General features: G+C 41.0%; 1 protein-coding gene across 9 annotated transcripts in view; it reads left to right on the top strand.

Annotated features, from left to right (window-relative positions):
- The window catches only part of cdc42bpab (CDC42 binding protein kinase alpha (DMPK-like) b), a 77,152-nt gene that overhangs the window by 24,471 nt on the left and 29,345 nt on the right, over positions 1–23,336 (top strand). For all 9 annotated transcript variants that reach the window (XM_034579880.1, XM_034579875.1, XM_034579874.1 and 6 more), the window contains exons 2-5: positions 6,380–6,471; positions 11,603–11,686; positions 13,353–13,448; positions 14,412–14,560. In XM_034579880.1, the coding sequence (XP_034435771.1) occupies positions 6,380–6,471; positions 11,603–11,686; positions 13,353–13,448; positions 14,412–14,560 (421 nt within the window). The remainder of the gene's footprint in view (positions 1–6,379; positions 6,472–11,602; positions 11,687–13,352; positions 13,449–14,411; positions 14,561–23,336) is intronic.

The raw sequence follows: 23,336 nt of genomic DNA, 5'->3' as shown, positions 1-23,336 counted from the left end.
GTGTGTGTGTGTGTGTGTGTGTGTGTGTGTGTGTGTGTGTGTGTGTGTGTGTGTGTGTGTGTGGTCATGAGAAGTGTGTGTGGTCATGAGAAGTGTATGTGTGGTCATGAGAAGTGTATGTGTGGTCATGAGAAGTGTATGTGTGGTCATGAGAAGTGTATGTGTCACTGGTCATGCCTGCGTTTGTGCTCTCATAATGTGTTGGTGGACGTCTTTTGCACAAATCACGCACTACATGAATGTGACTAACATGTCATGTTGGCTCACCCGCCCGACACATTGCAAAACCATCTGAAAACAAAGAGCTCCACTCATGCTAAAGCTTGGACAGCCACCTTTCCAAGCATTGCCAGGGGTTCCGACCACACCTTGTGTTAGCAACCGTTTCTATGTTTAGGCCTCCCTGTATATTTTGCTAGTGAGTAAAGATGTATTACCAAACTGTATGGCATGTTGGTATTAATCCATCCCAGCTACAGGAAAAGTACAGATGCATTTATACCTGGGTAAAAGTAGGTGAGCTTACAGGTTCCAGTCATTGTGTTTTATATGTTGACCCTGCATACTGTCATATGGACCCAGTATTTCCCCCTCACACTCACACTCACACACGCACACACCCCATACAATTGATTTCCATTCACATCACAGGCCAGAATGACAGGTTAAATGTTGCTTTGGGCTTATAAACCACCTGCTGTTGGACTGATGTTCCTTTTTTACTCTTCTGAAAAGCAGCTCATATTATCTGTCCGGCTGTGGTATTTCTGCCAAGGCCAGAGCAAGACACAGCCACCAATTATGTGTCAGATGTAGATGTGGGGAACTAGATCTACTAGTCTGTGTGTATGTGCACAAAGTTGTATGTGTCTATGTTGGTACGTGTGCTTTGTTGTGGACAGGGCCTGTGGGCTCCTGGCTCAGAGATGAAAGACATTTCTCATGTGGCTTGTTTAGTGGAGCTCCTGAGTCAGCATGCAGCTACTAATCAGTATTTTCTCCCTCTCAGCTAGCCTGACTCCACCCCCCTACCCCTACTCTATAGCCTGACTTGTATGATTAAGAATGAAATCACAAGTGAATTGGATATAATGTATGTATTTTAGCCTTGAGCCTTAGGGGTTAATGCCACTCAACCTTGTCAGAGCAGTTCAGATGAAGAAGATGGGGTGAAGAGGAATGGAATCTAAGCTTACTGAGAGATGGCCTAGTTGTCTTCCCTACAGCACTGACCTTTGTTGTTGAAGACTGTGACTATAAACATTGTGGAGTTGGGATGACAACTGAATGGAAAGCACCTGCAGGGTCCAAGGTTTTGTCTCTAAAAAGTAGATTTGTCAACAATCAGTTCTAAGCCCAATTTTCCACAGCCTGTTAGAGGCGGGAATGTTGTGCCTTTCTTTCACGTCGCTGTCCTGTCTAAAAGGTACAAACACAGAATTTGGGGACATTGTTGTTTCAGCCATAGAGCCTTACATTACAGCCCACTTTAAGAATGGCTTTGATTTGGGAAGTAAATTTGCAATTTATTTTCTCTTTATATTTTAGAAAATTCTTATTAAAAGGGTTGTAAGCCTGGATCCAGGCCAAACAGCTATTAGATTAATCGTGACCATTAAACATTTGATTTGGAGCAACAAATGATTGGAAAATGTAAAAACGGCAAAGCAACAAAACTGTATACATAATTGCAAGAGTTAAGAAACAACGCATCCCATAAACCATTGCAAATGGTCCCTTTCCAACCTCTTCCAGTGAACATGTTAGAAAAGGTAATCCTGGTCACTCTGTGGTAAACGTAATCTACGACAAACCATCCGATCGTAACTGGCATGACTTGTCGCAGTTGTGGTAAATACTTCCATGGTAACAATGAGCTCTACCAATCAGAGATGTCGCAGTTACATCTGGGGATTGTGGGTAGTGTATTATTTCATCACAAATAAAACACCTTTTTCTTAAAACTAAGTTGATAATACATGGTGATGTGGTTTCTACAGGAGCTTATGGTTATGTCTACCCTGGAACATTATTATTGCTGATAATCAAAATTTCTATTAAATAATTAATGGGATTTTGACTTCCTGAACCACTCATACACTGGGGCGGCAATGTGCTGGTTTCATTTGGCTCTAAACAAGTAATATCTTTGTCTCTCTTTTAACTAAGTAGCTGTAATGCCTTCAGACAGATACTACTTTTTGTATTCATAGTGAATTTGAGGGGCGTCCAAGTTTGTATCCACTGCAGAATTAATGGATCCCTTTACCCGAGATAATAGCATTTATTGATATTGGCGTCATTAATCCGGGATGTCAATATAAGCTACAGAAGGGGTATAGAGACTATGTTTGTAGAAAGCGCAAGTAAATTTTACAACTACTCACACCACTGCGACTTGCAAATATGCCCCCTGATGATTTTGTTAAAATCCTCACTGTGATGATCATCATTGTAAGTTTGTCATCTAAATTATAACAATCCCATCCTGTTTACGTGCTGGTTACACATAGTCTGTGCCAAATGCCTAATATTTATTCAAGAGCAATTTTTGTGAACCGAGCCAGATAGTCCTGGTTGTGTGTGTAGTTAAGTTTATTTATGGTTTATTTTTTGAGGATATAATATTTTTAATTCAAATGTCAGACTGAAAATTCTTAAGAATTCAAAGTTCATTGCTCTTTGAAAGGCTGTACTTGCAGGATTATGCTCTAATATTATAATTTTTTCAGTGGTAATAATAATAATAATATATGACAGGATTCTCAGCACAGAAGAGGAGTAAATCTTATGTCAGAGGGTCCCTGCAAGTGGAGACGGTGGGAGGACCTGACTAGAATAAGTGTTGAGTGAACTAGCTTGGAGGAGGTTGATGCCAAGGAGGCTGTACAGACTAGGTTCAGTCAGGGCAAAAAAAAAAAAACTACAAGGCCCAACTACAAGGGTTGACTTTCAGAGGTGGCATGTCGTAGTGGTCCTCACGGGGATGTGCTCTACAGAGAGGCATTCTGTAATAGAAGTTCCATGTTTACTTGTTGTTTTTGTGGTTGTTGTTATTTATTTATTACCATAAAATGTATTAGTAAAACAGTTGAGATGGGAAAAGTATGAATGTTTGCGTTGTATGTCGTTGAAAGTGGTACGCCTACATTTTTTGCTCTACTAGTGGAAAAGGTTAGTCGGAACCCCTAACATTGTAATTCCTGTAAGTTGTCTATTTGTGGGGGAAAATGTGAATAATTACATTGTAAGACGATTCATGATGTGCCCCTAAATTTTCTGCTTGTGCTCCTAAAATTTTCAGTAAGGGGCTACAGTGCTCCTAGTGAAAGAAGTTAGTCTGGAGCCCTGGGTGTTGAGGATTATAATTACATTTCTGAGGAAACATTAATTCATTTACTGGCGTAAATAGGGTGAAACTCATACATGTAAACTGAAATGTATGAATCAATTTAAGAAAAAGTCTGTAATACAATATAAATATATAAAATAATTTTTGGTTCTTCAGACTGAAAAAAGTAAACAGAAAATAAATTTCCTTCTGTGCTTAAACATTAAAAAACATCAATGTTAAATAGATTTAATCTCTTGGATAATCTTTTGCTACTCCAGCATATTTGTGTGGCTTTGATTCATGAATTAATATGAATCCAAAGGGATTTACTTACCAGATGTTATCTTCACCATGGAAAACAAGCCTTGACTGGCTCGAGATGTTGGCCAAAATAGAACACTTTGGCAGAGATAGAAGAGAATTGGATGTGCTGTGGAAAGCAGAATAGGAAATAACCTCAGGCCTCGAGCCAAATGGTTGTAGATTTGAATAGTTACTTATGAGTTTGTCTGCCAGTCCCTTTGGCAGTTAACCTGCAGTCAACCTGTTATGAATGAAACACATGAGGTAATTGTCACATCTAACAATGACACGCTGACACGTGGTCTTATGCAAGACAATCTTCCTTGGAAACGACCTAATTTCACAATTTTTCAGAGGTTGAGATTCGTTTGTGGGTGACATTGCAGTAAATTCAATTCCGAGAAGGCCTTTAGCCAGCCAACCATCTGGACTGTTGACTCGACTGCTGTTTGGATGTGATTCGTTGCTTCTAGCAGTGAATCTTGGGTCTTTCCAGTTCCGAATAGCATGTATCATTCTCTGGTCCAGACTTTGTGTTTTCATTGGAAGTTGTACTGCCGAGTGGTTTGCATGAAGAGGGGGAAGCACTGTGACAAAGTCCAATTCAATTGTGTGTGTCGTATTGTTTGTCATAATCCTTGCAGACTTGTAGGGGTGTTTTCACCAATCGCCTGAAGTTGGCTCACCAGTCCAGTCACAACAGGCTTGATCAACCACTAGACTTCAAAGTTTCATGTCTGTTTCTGCTGTAACTGGTCTGATATGACTAATCATATTTCCCATGTCAGTCTCCCTGAGTGTGATGGCTGAGTTGCCTGTGTGTATTTCTGGTGTGTAGTTATGTGAACCAGGACGTGGCACACTGCACTGGCCCCTACTTTCCCTCTGCCCTGTGGTCATAGTAGGCCAGGTCAGCTGTTAGTGGAGTCGGTGCAAGAGAGACTGAGAGCGAGAGGTTGTGGAGCCATGAGTGGCCTGTTTGTTTAATTTCAACAGTCATTTCCCTGTTTCACTGAGTTTTTTTCTCTGGAGGTTGTGTTAAGTCATGGCGACCAGATGAGTTTAGCATGATGTTTGGCCAGTGAGGGATTGCAGACAGACCAAGAGTGTCAGCTTGGCTGGTTGTCACTACACACACACACACAGACACACACACACACGCACACACTGCAGTAGTAGTTTTTGTAGTAGATGAAGATAGTGTCTTTTGTTAACCAAAACAGCTACTGTATGTAAAAGTCAAACGTCGAAGTGTATTTGTATGTGGGTGTTGCTTGTCTTCATGCTAATATAGATAATGCTAAACTGGGCTAATCCTCCTGTTAAAAAGCATTAAAACACGGCCTAAATATCGACATACAGTGAATTCTTATAAAAAAAATAGTTATGTGATATTTCTCTGTCTTATCAGGAAATCTGTGTTTCAGTGTAAACAATTTGCTGAACTTGCGCTTTTCCCTCCCAAGTCCCTTTCCCACCAGGAACCATAACTGAAGGGGAAACAATAGCCAGCTTTCTCATTCAGCCCCTTTTGTGTCCGGTGTCATGTGCTGTAAAGACCTCCAGGTGGTCACTAGCACTTTGATAACGTTAATTTCAAGTAGCATGGCAGCTTTTATTGAGTTGTGGGGAAAATGGTGAGTTCCTGGTGGCTTACCACATGAGTAGCACAAGTATATTTCCATAAGCCTAGGTTAGAGGATAAAAGTACATTTTTCGCATTTTGGGTTTCTCACACCACTTACTATTCGTGATTTTGCCGATAAGCAGAAAATGTAAACGATAAATCAAATCATTCCCCAGGAGAATGGTGAGCAGATACTCCCCTCCCCGTCTGATCACAGCCATTGATCTCCAGCCAGTGATTATCAAAGCTAGTAATTATCACACTTATTTGTGGCTAGAGCTTTGTGATCAATAGAGGTCATGCCATATTCCAACAACAATAGACATCACTCCTCATACCCTTTCTGGCCTAAATTGGGGTTCTGTCTTTGCACTTTGCATCTTAAACAGCAGCACTTATCTACTTCCATCCTCACGATTCTTTGCTGAATGATGAGCTGCTTTCAGACATGCACTGAACTCTGCTCATCCTCTGTATTTACTCCCAGAGGATTGTGCATGTGTGAACGCAAATGTCCGAGTGAGAGCCTCTGCAGTTTCTGCAGACTTTCTCCGCCTGGCCTCTTAGTGTTCAGTCAGCAGAAAGTCAGCAGAATCCGATGTGTGAACACAGCAGGGGAGCCCCCACTGGATTCTGATCCTGATTCATCTAAGCTCATCATCAAAATATTGACTAGCTCATGGTTTATACTTCTCTGTTTTACCATAATTGATTATGTTGCCTTTGTTGTGTGATGCAACTTTTTTGGAAGCCTAATGACCCTAATATTATAAATAAAAAGTTAACGTTTTTTCTGACATTAGTGGACACACTGTTAAAATCAGGCATTATCGTAAAAGGCTTTGGGTTACTCTGATAGTAATGATATTTGAAGGAACCATTCATAATCTTGCCTAGGTTTATTTGCTGTTTTTCTGTGTTATCCAGATTATATTCTGTGGGTCATTTCATTCACTAGATTCGGTTTATACTCTCCACCTCTTTCCAATGTTTCATAAGAAAATCATATGATTATAAGGTTTGTGCCCTAAATGTTTAGTTATAAAAACAGTGCTATTTGCTTTAAATCCTGCTTTAAGTATATGTGACTTATTCTCCTCTCTTCCTCTCCACAGCCAAACCCTTCACATCCAAAGTGAAGCAGATGCGCCTCCACAAAGAAGACTTTGAAATCCTTAAGGTGATTGGACGAGGAGCCTTCGGAGAGGTAATACACCCTTTTATTTCACATTCAATCTAACCAAGAATAATCCATCACCGTACAAATTGACAATCTGCTAGATGGTTTCTTCCCTTTTCTCTCTCTTTGGACAGGAATTGTAGTTAGCTTGGGGCATTTTCTTATGGGTACATCATCAGCAGTGAATATTTTAGGTCTACTTGTCCATATTAGCAGGAGACATCTCAATACCTGGAACTTCTTCCTTGAGGCAAAGATTTTTCAGTAGATCCTCGGGAGATGAATGTCAGTAAAAGGCTATTCTTCTTGTACCCTCACACCTTCATACCTGAGTTATAAAAGGCAAGACTGTTGCTGCATTTAATAGTGGATTGCTTTCTGCTGCATTCCAGCAGCGGTGCGTAGTATTGGTCTGCCACACGAGCATGACTCTACTTGCAAGTCGAACAAAACTTTTGAAATCTCCTCTCATATGTAACCCATGAAGTGAATATGAGTTGGTGTCAGCGAAACCAGTTCATGTGGGTTAACATGTGTCTTTGTTTGTTCTGTGTATCTTGAATATGTGCCTGTAGGGAGGGTGAAATACATTTGTCACTGGGTTTCAGGTGATGATGTAAAAGCTGGGGAATGTTGGAGCGACAGGTATTGTAGTCCCTCGGCCAAGAGTCTTGCATAATGTCAGTGTCCTGAACCTTTTATCATTGCACATAATCTCTTTGACAGTGCCTCCTCGATAGATTGTCGAGGTGTCAACATTCAGTGGTTATTCTTGAGCCATGATACGCACTTCCAATCATTTGATCTGTGAAATTGTTATCCAGCATCTGCACAAACAAGTTAGCAAATTCCTTTGAAAATGCTGTGGTAGGTGGAGATAGACAGAAAGAAGTCAGGAAAGTGATAGATTTGTGGTTGTAGATAGATTGGACACACCTCCCAGCATGTAGCAACACAACGACAGCACGCTAATGTGCACACTTGAGCCACTGCGAGGACTGCTGGTGTGTGTGTGTGTGTGTGTGTGTGTGTGTGTGTGTGTGTGTGTGTGTGTGTGTGTGTGTGTGTGTGTGTGTGTGTGTGTGTGTGTGTGTGTGTGTGTGTGTGTGTGTGTGTGTGTGTGTGTGTGTGTGTGTGTGAGAGAGAGAGACATGTGTCTATCTGTGTGTGTTATAGGCTTCTTCTCAGCAATGTGGTGTGACCCTTGAATGGTGCTACCTTGTGGTAACATTCCAGCGCCCTTTCTCTCGGCCAGCTGTGCTTGTACGAGTTTAACATGACAGCAAAATTAAGTTAGCCTGAGAAACATCACGATTGTCCCATGGCTCCACCTTTTAACCACCCGATGGAGACATACTTGGTACATTGTGTTGGAGTTTGTTACCATGATAGTGCAGTAAACAGAAAAATGCAGCAGAAAGATAAAGAACTAGTTAGATATCAATTTGGTTCAATGGTAAAAGAAGATGAAATTGTGCGGAAGGTTGCACCACCAGTTTATACTCATTTTTTGACTGCATGATTAGTTTATCTCCTTTGTTTCCACCTTTCCTTCCCTTTGCTCATTTTAAAGAGTAATCCGATCAAGGGAAGGTCTTGCTGAAACTGTAAGATGACTTGTCACTATAATTAATAGTCCAGGCAGGGACAAGTTTATATTCTATTAAGTCCAGAAGTATATGTAATGAAGACAAATGGAGAAGGCGGACCATTTAAATAGCACAGAGTAATGCCCCAAGCACTGTACTCACCAGCTGTATGACAACATAGCGTTCTGCAGGTTTTTGTCCAGCGCTGCTACTTTTAGACACCTGAAAAGTGCTAACACTGTCATTGTCAGGGAGCAGGTAACACTGTTAAGTCAAGTAGTTGTACTAAAATTCCAGTCGGATGAGCGTAATAATAGTTCATCTGGAGTGAGGTTGGATCTAGCAAACGCAGAGAGTGTGTTTTGGTATTTGCCTTTTTATATTGTAAATTTTGAACATTTTTAAGAAAAGCGCGGCTGAGACATTGGAACATTGAGTCAGAGATTAAAAAAAGACAAAGGCAGACAGACCCAGATGGGCAGACACAGACGCAGGAAAACAAAGCTAAAAAAAAATACTTGAGTCAGATAGGGAGGCGAGAGAGGCTGAGTGCAGGATGTTTTGATTTCATCCTCCCATTGTCAGCAGCAGGCAGAGGAATGGTGCGGGTGCATGACGTTGCAGAGTTTGTCTGATGAATGGTCCAGTGTGTACTGGCCGACTGCCTGTGAAAAAGCTTCCATTAGGACTCAGTTGCTTCTTCACTGACACAAATGGTCCAAACGGTGCTCAGTCTGGTGTAGCTCAGCGGACAACATGTGACACAGACAATGACAGGGTGAACTTTTTCATTTCCAGAGGCTGATTTTGCTTAAGGTGGATGTCGCTGTGTCATCATAAGTCTCTCTGGAGTCACTGACCATCAGACAGAGTTACATGTCACTGTACAGCTTGTCACGTTAGGTCACTGTGGTCAGTTGTGGTCAGTTGCCACATTCTTGAAAATACAGCCATTTTTAGCACAGACCTTGTGTGTTTCATTCTCTCTCTTCCACTCTGACAGTAAATGTCCTGTGGAATGACCAGTAAAGATGATATTGGCCTGCATCAGTTTTTGTGAATATGATGTTAGATATGTGTCCATATTAAAGCATTTAACTTGAAAGGTAGGGTTGGTAATTTGTTTCGGAAGCATTTTTTTATCTTATTTGACAGCGATCAATAAATAAAGTTGTCTGAAAAAAAAAGCCTGTGTCTGTGGCCCTCGCAATAATGGTTTTAATAAGCACTGTGAGCGAGTCACAGAAATGTCGTCTTTTAGCAGTTGTTTTGGGGGCCTAGCTTTGAGGAGAGGGCCGATGGGAAGGGGCAGGATGCATGTGGCTGCTTTTGCTTCCCTTTCCAGGATTACCAACCCTAACTTTAACTCAACATAATGCAGAAAAAGAGTTTGAGTAACTTAGAAATTGTGAAAATCCATAAATAGATCAAGCTAAAAGCGAAGATAGTTTGTACTAAGATCATTTTCATTTGTAGTGCCCTTCCCAGGGAAAGGTGAAAGTGGAAAAATAAAACATATCGTCTCCATTGCAAGTTGACCAACAACATTCCGATCTACAATATATGTGCAATAAAGAATATCTGCTGATATTACGATATCACAATATTTTATTGACATTAGGGATGTCACGATACCTAAAATTTTGTGGTCGATACTGATACCAAGAAATGTCCACCATTCTCGATACCCAATCGCATAGCAGTGCAAAAAACAAAAACAAAACAATAAATCCTATGTACTATAAATCACACTCCTTTTATAAACACAAAGCAAACCCCAAGCACTGCACAGGCCCAAGAACCTCTAATCTGGTGTCCACCGTCCACTTGCAAAGTGAGCGCACGTCAGTGGGGGGGAGGGAGGACATGCGGGAGAGCAATACGGCAAGGTAATGATTAGATGAACTGTCATGGTTTGTTACATGCCTGTGAATAAAACAAATTTCAAAGGCAAAGTCGATTCTCTATGCTAACAAATCAAGCTCAGTGGCAGCGCATGGTAAAAAACCCACTTATAATACACAATTTAGTTGAGTGTAGACAGGAATTATGAATTAAACTCTACTTGGTCTTGCATGGGCCCTATATTTGACACCATATCCAAGAGGGAGGACAAGATTAAGGAAGGAACAGTAGAGACAGAGAAGAAAGGAGACACAAGGACAAAAACAGCCAGGCTTTGCCAAGAACAGTGCGCTCCCCCCATGTCCTCCTCTCTTCCTCATCCATTCCCCCTCTCCTCTGGTGAGGGATCACTAGGGGAAATCCAAACACTGCAGGAATGTTATCATTGTATTGCATTAGCAGCATTCCCCAGCTCATTTAATAGACTACAGACCCCTCTGCTGCATAGGGCGCCTGTGTTTGTTTCACTACTCATCTGTGTGTGCGTGTGTGACTGCGTGTGCACGCAATGCACTTAGAAATTCCTGTCTGTCTGTTTACTTGTGTGCAATTTCTCTATCTTGTTTATGCATATTTCTGTGTGTAATTAACCATTTAAAGGAGCAAATTAAGTTGGATTCCAACAAAGGTGAAGATTACAAACTATTAAAGAGGCTAAAGAAGATGAACCTAGACATCACATTTGCATGAACATGGCCGCTGGCTGGCAGCTCGCACCGGTTTCTCACAGCAGAGTGTGCAGCTCCTTTTTTGGCAAAAATGTGAAGCCAGAGCTGAGAAAGTTTATCATTGTAATGGTCCGCAATTATCAGGGAAGGGCAAGTTGGCAGTTGTTATTAATATTGTACAAGAGGGTTTGAGAAACACAATGGCAGTGTGAAAGTATCTAAAAAGACTAACAAGTAACAACAAATCTTTACTATCAACATAATTTGTCAAGTTCATTGTGGGCTCACTCATATTTTGGTTTAAATGGCAACACACTCACATGGTGCCTCTGTGATTGTGGTGAAGGAGTTTGAAAGTGCAGTGCTTCATTTTCCAATGTAAAAGTAAATCATTCCTCTATCTTCTTCTTTCCTCACTCCTATTCATACTTTCCTTATTCCAACCAAACCCATCATTTTCCTTCTTTTTTATTTGCTTCTCATTTTCCTTCCCTTACATACAAATTTTGCCCTTATTATATGCAGTTAAATGTTTTCTTCATTTTAGATTTCTTCCGTTTTGGTCTACTTCTGTTTTATTTTCTCAGATGGGATGTATTCACACCATCATTTAGATCACCTATAGATAATGATTAAGAGCAGAGACATGTCCCACTTGTTCTGTTATTGATTATTCTACAATAAAACTTTTTCAAAGAGGGACAAATGTTTTTATATTGAAGTATTGTCTTAATTATCATTTTTTAACTGTTGCTTGAACTGCGTGATTATTGTTAATGGAAGTATTAAAATGTGATCATACTTGAATTATCACAGTTCAGTTCTTGTCATTTTAACTTTTTCCTACATTCAAGGATATGATCTAAAATGTGTTTGGTATTTTCCTATGTGTCTGTTTTTAACATGCTTCACATTCTTTGACTGTCTTTGCTGTCACACAAATGATTAAGACTGTGGTTTTTTTTTAACACTGCAACCTTTTTGTCCTTGGTGCAGGTTGCAGTCGTAAAAGTGAAAAACACTGACAAGGTATTCGCTATGAAGATTCTCAACAAGTGGGAGATGCTGAAGCGAGCTGAGGTGAGTGTCACCCGCTGAGGTCCTCTGATGTGGGCCTGCTTCTGGTTACAGATACTGGGCCAGTGCAGCAGTAAAGAAGAGATATTTAAAGTAAATGGTCACATGGATTGATGATTTATTAAAAGTGTCAAACAAAACTACAGCCCTGGACTATCAACCTTCAAATCAGGCCCTGGTTGATAGATGTTTGCAGAACATGTCAGTGCCTGAGCTGCACAAGCTGTTGATGCATGTTTTTCACATCGACCTCTTCCTGACAGTCTGACATTCCTGTTGGTCCCCCGGGTCTTCAATCTTCATGCCTCACACGTCACGGGCCAAAACTGGTCCCTGCTGTGCGTGTGCAAACGCCTGGAAAAGGGAACAGATGTAGAGACATACTGTAAATGTACTGTAGACGGTGCATACAATGAGCATGTAACTACGCTTGTAGACTGTTAAATGCTTATACATCAAAACCAGTGGGGATATTTTACATATTGACATTCCTTCTCTCCGGGTATAAGATCAGGTTTCATTTTGCATGGGGTGTTTATTTTTGTTCTCAAGTGAGTATTCATTCACAGGAAAATATTCTAAAATTTGGTTTACTCTGAAAACCTGACTTGACCTTGTTCAGCTGATCTGTAATCAGATGTCTATCTAGTTCTGGGAATTTTGAACTAGGGGGTTCAAATATTGTTGCCTGAGAAGTTTTCTTTTTTCATTATTAGTTTTTTTGGTCATCACATTTGGACTGATGGAGCAGTGAGAGGTCAGGGTGCCTTCTGAGACATCACATGTTTTTTTTCTGTTCATACATGTGATTGATTTTTACAAAACAACCTCCTTCTCAGCTGTGGAGATCGACTTATTTAAAAAAAACTTTTTTTCTGAAAAAAAATATTTTTTTTTTATCGATTTATAGCGAACATAAGGATCCACCAGTGCAAGCAATGATCTCTCCTTTTTTTTCTAGGTGCATTCCAGTCTAGTTTTTACGTCACGTCTCATTATTGTGTCAATTCACTTTTGTTAAAGCCTTTTAAGACACCAATTTACTTGACGCATGACAAAAAAATCCGGTTTCTGTAGTTAAGAGTTTTGAAAGGTTGTTGCAGAATGCTGACACACCTAGACATCTTACAAGACGAAAACTGTCCTGTCAAAGAGCACCAAGCACTAAAAGGTTTTTTTAGGCATCCATGTTGAACTGTCCTTGAGCTAAGACACAGAATCCTTGTGAATTCCAAGTATGCAGTTCTGTAGAAGTTCCTGACCTTTGACCTCCTAATGGACGGGGCCAGATGTGTGACATAGTATATTACACTTGTACACGCAACACAGAGCGTGGGCTCCAGGATTGTGCGACATTGATGAGAAAATAATCCTGTTTTCATTTGTACTGTTGTAGTTAAATAATATACTGTATGTTACTCAAATAACAACATTAAACCAAATTTAAATGATACAAGTATTGCCTAGTAAACATTAAAGCATCAAAAATAGTCTCTGACAGAAGTTAAAATGTTAGAGGTATAACATAGTTGATAAATATGGATATCTGGCACTTACTCTTTATTCCGACACCTACAAGTGAAGTTTTAATTGCCATTCTCTCATGATGCCAGTGAATGTGTTGTGCAATTCTTTTGCCAATTGTAATTTTTTCTAAATCTTCCTTCAGACGGCGTGTTTCCGGGAGGAGCGTGATGTGTTGGTAAACGGAGACTGCCAGTGGATCACCACCCTGCACTATGCCTTCCAGGATGACAATAATTTGGTAAAATACGTTCTCTTTCTCACGTTTTGATCGATGCCCTACCTGACACTGACTAGCACATTCAACTCTGACCACAAAACACAACATGACTTAGCATTGTAGGAAACTATGCAACAGAAGTTGACGCGGCCTAAAAACACTTACATAAATGCCTTTGCAGCGAGGTGACTGGTTGTGAGCCAAACTCTTCTCGACTTCCACTGACTTGGAGTCAAGATTAGTCCTCTCCCTCTAAGTAGACTATGTGCCCTCTCTCTTTGACCCCGAGCCCAAATGCCAGGACTGCTTGTCATTCCATATCCCACATTCTCACAACAAATGCTTTACCATGGACACTCCCCAAGGCTTTTAAAAATATACTCCAGTGCCCCACCAGTCGTCTATTTTTAGGAAAACCCTCAAAAGTAAAGAACCCTTTAGGCACTCGCTGCCTCTGTGCCCCTCTGTAATAATGATACTGTGAGAAAAAAGGGAATGGAGAGATGACAGAGGGAGGGGGAAACAAGAGTGCCATATTTAGACCATTTTGCGTGTGTTTTGTTTCCTACATGAACCAATTAAGACCTAAGTCACCAAACAAAAATGCACTCTAAAACCTAAGCAGTGTTTGAAAACAACCACACAAAACTGGTTTTCTGAAGAGCTGACAGAATTGCTAACATTTACAAAACTTAAATTTCTCAGCCTCTGAAATAAACAAAATACAAATAACATTTAATGGCTCAAACATTTGGTTTCATTGTAAATCATTGCCTTTTTCAAACTTCCTACTTCTCAAACATGTCTCTCACTGACTGAGTCTTGATCAGCAGGTTAGCAGGTACATTGTACCTCTCTAGGATCATCAGCCATTGTCTAAAAACAATATATTATCATTTCTGATTATTACGTGACATTACTGTGCTGCTACAGTGTTTCTGTCTCACATGTCCTGACTGTTCGTCTGTCTCTTTGTCTCTCTAGTATCTGGTCATGGACTACTATGTGGGTGGTGACCTGTTGACTCTGCTCAGTAAGTTTGAGGACCGACTGCCGGAGGAGATGGCCAAGTTCTACCTGGCGGAGATGGTGCTCGCCATTGACTCAGTTCACCAGCTTCACTACGTCCACAGGTGAGAAGCCGGCAGGGTTTGGGTGCTTATTTGAGGCTACAAATGTGTCAGAGAAATTATTTTCTGACAGAAACAGATTAAGAAATAAGTCTTGTTGATAGATCAGTGTATTTACATTATTACTGCTCTGTTGGCAAGTTCCCAGCTGTGGGGAGCCACTGCAGTTTAATGAAAACAGTGGAGGGTGTGTGTGTGCACAGGTCTGTGTTCATTCATCACCGAAGGTAGAAGGTACCACTGACTAATTACAGTGTATATTAGTTTGTGTTCCTGTGTGTGTTATTATTTCACTCTTGAAACTTGACATCTGAGGTTGTGGGAATGTGTGTTTGTGAAGCAGGTTTTCAGTGTTTTAGAAAATAACAGTTGTACTCTTGTGTAATGTTTGTGTAGCTGTCATGTCTGCTGTTATTGCTCATTTCACCTACACGACCTCGTTTCCAGTTACAGACACGTCAGTTTCTTTTTTCTTATTTCTCTGAATTTAAAAACAAACTAACCACCAAAAGAGCCGTCGCAGGCCACAACTCTTCAAACCTTTTTTCTTCTCTGACGTTGAAGCTTAAATCATTTTTCAGCCAATAGAAAATGCTCTTGGGAGCAGGAAACAAGGCTGTACCAGACAGGAAGAGGACATATCGGCCTGTTGACATAAATACAGTCTTGCTTTCAGCAGAGGCTTATCACAGAAACTTTGCACGAGAAGCAAGGGAAGTATGGCCAAATGAGGAAAGATGAGAGGTGTGCAGAAAGTAAGGGAGGGTCAGAGAAAGATAAAGGACAGAAGGGAGTAGATTGGTGGGATAACATCGATGGGTGTGTCTGTCGTGGGTCTGGTCTCTGGAAAGTGAGACAGAAAGAGAGGACGACAGTGATGGAGAGATGTATGTATAAATGTATAAGTAAAGAAAGGGAATGAATGAGAAGAGAGTGGGGAGCCACTAATTGCATGGTGTTATCTGGAGGCCGTGGGTGGGGGTTGGCAGCCGAGACGGAGAAGTGGATGGAAGGAAAAAAGGACAGGGAGGAGGGGACGGCACCGTTTCTCTTTAAGTCCCCTCGTGGATGCTTTGGGACAGTAATGATGGGGTATGGTGCGTGGGTGGGGGTGTGGTGCTTCTACCTCCCCCCAATGTACCAACCCCCCAACTCCTCCTTTGCTCTCACTTACTTGTGGGAGATTTGTGCGCTCGCTTTGTAGAGGGTGGAGACGGCCAGGTCCCCTGAGGAGGGTGTGTCCTGCTGACTCGTACTGTCTGAGTGTGTGAGTTTGGGTGTACGTGATTGAGGGTGTGTGTTTATCTTCGTGATGATGATGTGTGTGTGTGTGTTTAGTGTGTTTCCTAATCTTATGACTGAGTCAAAGGACAATGAGTTAACCCTATAATTCAAGGTCTTTAATGTCCATTAAACACAAAAAACATCCATCCCATCCGACCAGCCCACTCTGATGGTTCACTTTCAAACACAAATAATTAGGCCCCTATTAGTGAATATTAATGGACAGGTTGTGGCTGTACTGCAGGACAATAGTAGCCCAATTTTCCCCCTGGGACATTCTTCGGTGGCCGGTGTTTGCCAGTTTTTCCTGGGAAAAATATGTAAGGTCCCACTTTCATGCGACTAAATGTCAGGTCCTTATCCAGACGGCAAAAAGTGATATTTGATTCCAGTCCATGAAAAGCCACATTGACCAAAATACAAGACAAAGGTGTTTATAAGACCACCCATGCTTTTCCAACACCATTTTTAGAAAATCACTTTTTTTTCAGAAAAGACACATTTTGATAATAGCGCAGATTAAAAATAAAAATAATAATTTATAAAGCACTTCTCAAAAAATAGTTGTAAAGTGCTTCACAAATAAAAACACAAGTAAAATATACTAAAAATCAAATTTGGTACAGATATTCACTTGGACTTAAGGATGAACAGATTTGGTTTTGGTAGCCAACGGTCAAGGGCACGATGGCCTCACAGAGTATGTTTATGTTTTTTCCCTTGTTTCGCTTCTTTTAATCATCATCATTCTCATGCCCTCAATTAGGGGAGCGTTCAGAATTAAAATTTTTAGTATTTTTCTGACTGTCTTTTTCAACTGTTCAGCATTCCTCTGTGATGCCTTAATTCCTGGCAGTTTGACAGATCATGTGTCCCTGGTGTGTTCCTCGTCTAGAAAAGACTGGGGACTTTTATTTAGTCATTAAAAATGTATTTATTTGTGGCAGCAAAGCACGTTAGAATAGCCATGGGAAACTTCTGTGGTTAAACTGGGCTAGTTACACACTATTGGTGCTGACTAACTCTAACCGACTCGGCATGAGCAGACGTGAAGAAACTCACTGGCATAGCAACATTAAAAGCTGCCAACAAGAAGTATCAGCTCCTTAAATAGTACAAATAAAATGGATAACAATATGTAAAATAATAAAATAGAATGGTTGTTTATTTCACTGTTTATGTTGTGTGTCTGTGTATGGAGTAAAAGTTGTACTGGAAATGTGGAAAACTTATTGATTTCAAACATTGCCTTATACATGCATATTTATAGATATTTATCAGCATAAACAGCATTATACAATTTCTCATTTTACCCTGACAACTACCATGATATCAATCACCTCCTCACTCATTTCGCCATTCTAACGTTTGTGCTACAATCCTAATTACCCTGTGATTGTAATTATGGCGTTGTAGTGCACCCGGTGTGTGCTTTTCCTTTTTTTGTGGAGAAGCTGACCTTGGCACATTGTCGGCTCAATTTAAAAACAGTATCTGCATCTCTGTTGAAGCTGATGAAGTTGAAAAGAGCCCAGATGAAAGAAATGATGAGCAAAGAGCGCTGAGGTCAACCTTCTGTCCCCTTCAGCTGAGTCCCTTGAGAGGCTAAGTGTGCTGGAGTCAGACGCACAGGGGAGACTGTGTGTGTGTGTGTGTGTGTGTGTGTGTATGGTTGAGTGTGTTCATTTATTCAGTGGTCAGTGATCTGCGTGGCCTCCCAGGGGGGCCTGGCAAACGTTTCAATAGGCCAACTCAGCATGGCTTTGTGCTGCCTAGCACCGCATCTGTCTGCCGTGTGAGTGTGAGTGTGTGTGTGTGTGTGTGTCTGTGTCTGAGAGACACTTTTTGAGATTGGGGGAGTCCAATAGTGAGTGGAGAGGGGGGGTTGGGACAGAAGTGTGTGGATAGCAAGTGGAGGAGATTTGTTGTGACCATAAAGAGAGGAAGACAGATAAGAACGTACAAATATGATGTTATGTGAAGGTGTGGCAGTTAGCATCTGAGTGGGGTCTATCTACTGTAGAGGTGTGTGTGTGTGTGTGTGTGTGTGTGTGTGTGTGTGTGTGTGTGTGTGTGTGTGTGTGTGTGTGTGTGTGTGTGTGTGTGTGTGTGTGTGTGTGTGTGTGTGTGTGTGTGTGTGTGTGTGTGTGTGTGTGTGTGTGTGTGTGTGTGTCTTCCTATTGACTGCAGCCATTGTGTGTTTTATTGATCTGGACCATGTGTCTCTTCATAGCCCAGTGATCTAAGCTACAACAAGACTCTCTCACACACATATATATATATATATACAGCGATGTACACACACTCAAACCATTATTTATCACAGAGCTTCATTCACATGTCTGACTTCTTGGATGTTAGAGGTATCCTTCAGTTTGACTCCAGAGGACCCTTTTCGGTGTTGGTGTGTGTGTGAGAGACATTATTAAGTGATGCCAGAAGTTGCACAGGCAGCAGTTCTTTCAACCATTAGTTAGCAAACACTGCTAGAACCATGTGGACATGCCTTGTCTGTGCAGTTTTGTGTGTGTGTGTGTGTGTGTGTGTGTGTGTGTGTGTGTGTGTGTGTGTGTGTGTGTGTGTGTGTGTGTGTGTGTGTGTGTGTGTGTGTGTGTGTGTGTGTGTGTGTGTGTGTGTGTGTGTGTGTGTGTGTGTGTGTGTTGGGAGGTGGCGTCCAGATGGCCCTCACAGATGGATGCTGTGGTCTTAAAAGAGATTACCTCCCTCTATTCTAGTCTCTGTGTTGCGCCTTAAGACCACAGGAGCCCTGTGACACAGTAGCCCAGTTAGCTACACTAACTAGCCTAGCATTAGCGTAGCATTGCGACCTTTCTTTGTGTGTTGATGCATGGAAGGCTAAATGTCTAACCCTTAGTTTCCTGTGGTGCTAGCTGGCAGCTTTTGTGTGGCTGACCATCCGTAGGCTTGTCATTTTGACTTTTGGGATCTGAGAGAGAAGATGTTAGTAACAGAGAAAGGTGCTAGAGTCTGTTGTTGATGGGGAAAAGAGGGGACTGGGCATGCAAGGGCTTAGTATTAAAGGACTAACCAGTAGCAGCAGCCCACTCCCTTACTCTCCATCATGCTGTTCGTCTGCCACTCACATGTATGTCAAGGCAAGGGTCAACTTGCGTTGTCTGCTCTTTGGCAGACCAGACGTCTTCAGAGCAGATTAAGGCCTTCAAGCAACCGAGGCACCTGTATGTGAACATGCACACACACATACACATACAGATACACGTGCTGCCTCTAAAGTGTTACGGTCGTCACTCATGATTTGTGAGGTCAACACATTCTGTCAATGTGATTCAGATTCTTTGTGCACAGGCCGTGTGCCTGTCAGGGTAATAGATTACTGTGAAAGTTGAACGTATATATCTTATTAGATGGATTTTTATTTATTCAAGCACATGCCTTATTACCTGTTTAAAGCATGGTCTCCATGAAGTGATTCGAAAATCAAGTTTAGGATGCTAGCTAGCCAAAAAACATTTTTGGGAGTTGATGCGGATATAAGGGAGTAAAAAATTACAGATACCGATGTATCGGCTTATATATGTAATAACAAACAAATGGCAGTGATTACCAAGAGAACATTATGACAGATAAATGTTATTGAGGCTTGATATTTTACATTTAAACTTAAAATTTAAATATAAATAAAAAGAAAACACAAATACAACCAAACATATAGAATGTGAATTATGTAGATACTTTATTTTATGTAAAATATAAACATAAATGCAGATCTTTCCTGCATTGTTTATTCTGTAAAATCAAAGTTTTCATACCGGTGCATATCGGCAAACATAAACGCCAACACCCCTGTCTGTGAAAAGCTCATATTGGCCAATTTTCGTGCTGGCCATTACTATTAAGATTTGCCATTTAAGCCGAATGCTGTTAAACAGGGCAAACATCTCCTCTAAAAAGGTGAAGAAGATTCCAGAGGTGCTATTTATAACATTCTACAGTTACAAGCCAACAGCCACAAATTTTTTTCCCACCCCAACTTTTGGTCCTAATGCTAAAGCCTGACTTCATGTCTAGGTTTTGAGTTGTTAGAGTTGAGGTGAAGGTTCCAGCAGAGCGGTGTATGGTCCAAGGGAAATGTCCTTTTAGAGACATTAAAATTGTATCTGAGGAATCTCAATCCCCTCATCTCTAAGTTTTATGCTCTGACCTTGAGTCTACGTCCCATCAGTTGTTTATGTGTTCGTGTCTGCCAAGTCCATGTAACCCCACATTGGTTGCGTGAATGTATGCACTTGGGTACAGTTTGTGGTTTCGATCTAGAAGGCTATATGCAGTTTGGAAAGTGATGTCCAATCTGGAACTCATCAGTGAGCAGTCAAGCTCTTTAAAAATACTTCTAAGTAACCCACGACGCAAAAAGATTGGGTGAAAGTGAGTGTCAGTTTATGTACAGTTGAAATAAAGTGACACTTTTTTGGAGCCCGACTTTTATGTGTCTGCACGCGTCACATATGTGCAGTTGTTACTTCAATCCATGGTTTTATAGGTTGGTGATTTGATGGTGTCTCTGAAGCACAGAGATACTCAGCCCACCCTCGCTCAAGCCCCATGAGATAGGACTATTAACACTTCGGCAAAATGACAGAGGCTTCACATCTGGCTTTGAACAAATCTCTTGCTGAAGACACAAACATCAAAAGCAGCTACAAACCCAACTTATGTCAGTACTCTAAATGTCTCAGGCCTGGGAAGTAGTCTCATGTCTTTATTAAGTAGTTTAGAGCGGATTTAAGAAAAATGTTATGAGGAATGTGGGAATTTCTTGAGCGTTACCAGAAAGACTTGAAAAATATAGATTGTTTTGCCAGGCAACAATATTACCTTGGTTATTGTCTGTTAGGAGACACTGGATTTTATTGAGTGTAACTTGAGAACCTATTTTTAATATGTTGACCTTAGAAGGCCATGTCTCTGTTTTTATGTCCTTGTTGTTTTATTCTATAAACCTTTCATATTGTCAACGAGAGATGTTCCGATACCCAAACCGACATCGGAAATGCTTCTGATACTGCTGAAAAGGCAGAGTTTGGCATCCGCGATTACCCGAATATCTTTACCGATCCGATACCACATCTTTTAACTATATTAGCTTCACCTACATAAAAGTACAAGTTTCTTTTCCTGGAGGCCACTTTTTCTTTGCTGCTTCAAAACAGCAGTTGCGCTGCACTCTATGGCAAATACTGTTTATAGAGCGTCAAAGAAGACGTAGAAGTGATTTCCAGCAATTTGGTGATATTTCATGTCAAACTTGGTATCCAAACATCTTTACAGTTGGTTTGTTTGTGCATGAGTTAGGGTTAGGGAGCGAGGGTGTGTGCTCTTGTGTTGGACATCAGATTTATTATTTTAAGCAGAGCCTTGCTCATATCACTGGACAGAAATAGCACCAGCTCAGTTCTGTAACCTGTTACATCAGCAACTGTTTAGCTGACTTATGATTTACACATCATCCCCTTAACCAGTGTGTGTGGGAGTTGCTGCATTACGTAGGTGCATCTCTTTGTGTTTGTGTTAGTGTGTGTGTGTGTGTGTGTGTGTGTTTTAACACCAATACAGAGTGTTTTTTTTTGATGTGCCCTCTATAGCATGTGTATTGAGGCATATCGTGGTTCAATGTGTTGATACGAGGGCACAGACACAGGGCTCGACAGGGTCTGCCCTAAGGGGAAATCACTGGAATGGTCAGACAAGGACAAAGACTATATTGAGCCATGATGGTGGGATACAGTGATGTCTCTGTCATATTCAGGCCAACAATCACCAGGGTTATTTAGTATGTTTTTACAATTATTAATAAAGTGGATTCCAACTAAATATAAACACAGATCAATAAATATAAACACCGACAGGAAAAGGTCACAGATGAAACAAAGGGACTTAACTGTTACTGGAATTACTGCAGAAGAGGCTGGATTAGACCAGACCTGGCAATAGGGCCAGACCTGGCATCTACACAAGCACACTGCCATGTAAGACAATAGCACCAGCAGCCAAACATAAACCACCTGTTGGCGACCACCTGTTTGACGTGCTGGAAGATGTCCTCTACATTATCCTAATAGTTTGTAGAGACTTAGAAATTAAAGCTGCATCCTACAGGAATTAGGCAACTGTTTCACAAAGTTGAGAATGTGAATGAATATTCCCTATAGCTTCAACAATTAGTTATTTAGATTGTTTTACTACATATTTATTGAATTTCCCTATTTTACAGAAGATGACAATCATTAAACCATCATGTTAACAATAACAACAATTATTGTATTTGGTTTATCGATTACTATTTTCAAGCAAAAATTATTTCACAGTCGGAGGATTTGTTGCTTTTCCGTTTTGTCTGATATTTAACCCAGTTTATTTCGGTATTGAACTGTGAGTTAGGCAAACAAGACATTGAAGCTGTTTTTAGACATGAACTCCAGAAAAATGTGTGGACAATGGGTTCTCGAGTTTCAGTTATGAAAAATGCAGCAAGAGATTCTCCGCTCAGACACAGAAACGTTCACAAGAACATGAAAATCTGTTTTTTCACCTGAGTGTTCAGGTGAGCAGTGGTGCAGGAGGCAAGACATAACATCTTCACTCTGCTGCAGATATCAAGTGTTTTTGTTTACCCTGTTGGCCCTTATCAACAAAAGCTCTTCTATCCCGTTGTCTTTCCAAGTTGACATTTTTGTCTGCGTTTTCTTTTTGAGTTTTTGTTGTTGTTTTGTGTCTTAAAAAAGTTATCAACCTGCCCAATCGCTCACGGTGAATCCTCTGGATAATCTCCTGCTGTATTCACACATGGGCTCATTCAGACATCACCCTGGGCTTAAGGGCAGTGTGCTCAGTATTTTGAATATGTGTGACATTTAACAAACCAAACCAACAGTTAATGAGGAAAATAACTCTTTGGTTGAAGCCCTCGTGGCCACCAAATCCTGCTCCATTTGTGCATGGTTAATAAATCTTCAAGCCAATCTAATGTCCCTGTTCCACTTTGAAAACACCTTGTTAACTGGTTATGTAGTGGAAATAGCTGAATACTGGGATTTTCCAGCGGGTTGTTGCTGGTAATAGGCAAACTTCTGGTAACTGGAAACAAGCCACGGTCTGTATCTAATATTACAAACATATCGTCAGCAGTAGTAATGCAGAACAGATTCAGGTTCACAAGAAAGTCTACTGTGGCCACCGTGACCACATCTGTAAAGGAATGTGTTGTCAGTAACTCCCCCCCCCCCCCCCCCGCCCACCTCCCCCCCGGGCCGTCTCTGTTCACAAACAAATATTGTAGGAAAAGGGAACAAGGGAGTGTGTCGGTTTAGGACAGGGTTTTTCTTTTTTCCCTTTTTTGGGGAGTGGGAGTGTGTTTTTGCACTGCATATTTCCTCAAAGAGGGGGCATGTTTGTGTGTGCTTTGAATCTGTCCCACACATGAACACACACGCACACACACACACCCATTCTGTAT

The sequence above is a fragment of the Hippoglossus hippoglossus genome, chromosome 24, assembly GCF_009819705.1.
Source record: "Hippoglossus hippoglossus isolate fHipHip1 chromosome 24, fHipHip1.pri, whole genome shotgun sequence".
Classification (NCBI taxonomy): domain Eukaryota; kingdom Metazoa; phylum Chordata; class Actinopteri; order Pleuronectiformes; family Pleuronectidae; genus Hippoglossus; species Hippoglossus hippoglossus.
The sequence above is the reverse complement of the archived record's forward strand: the minus strand, read 5'-3'. Positions and strand labels throughout refer to the sequence as shown.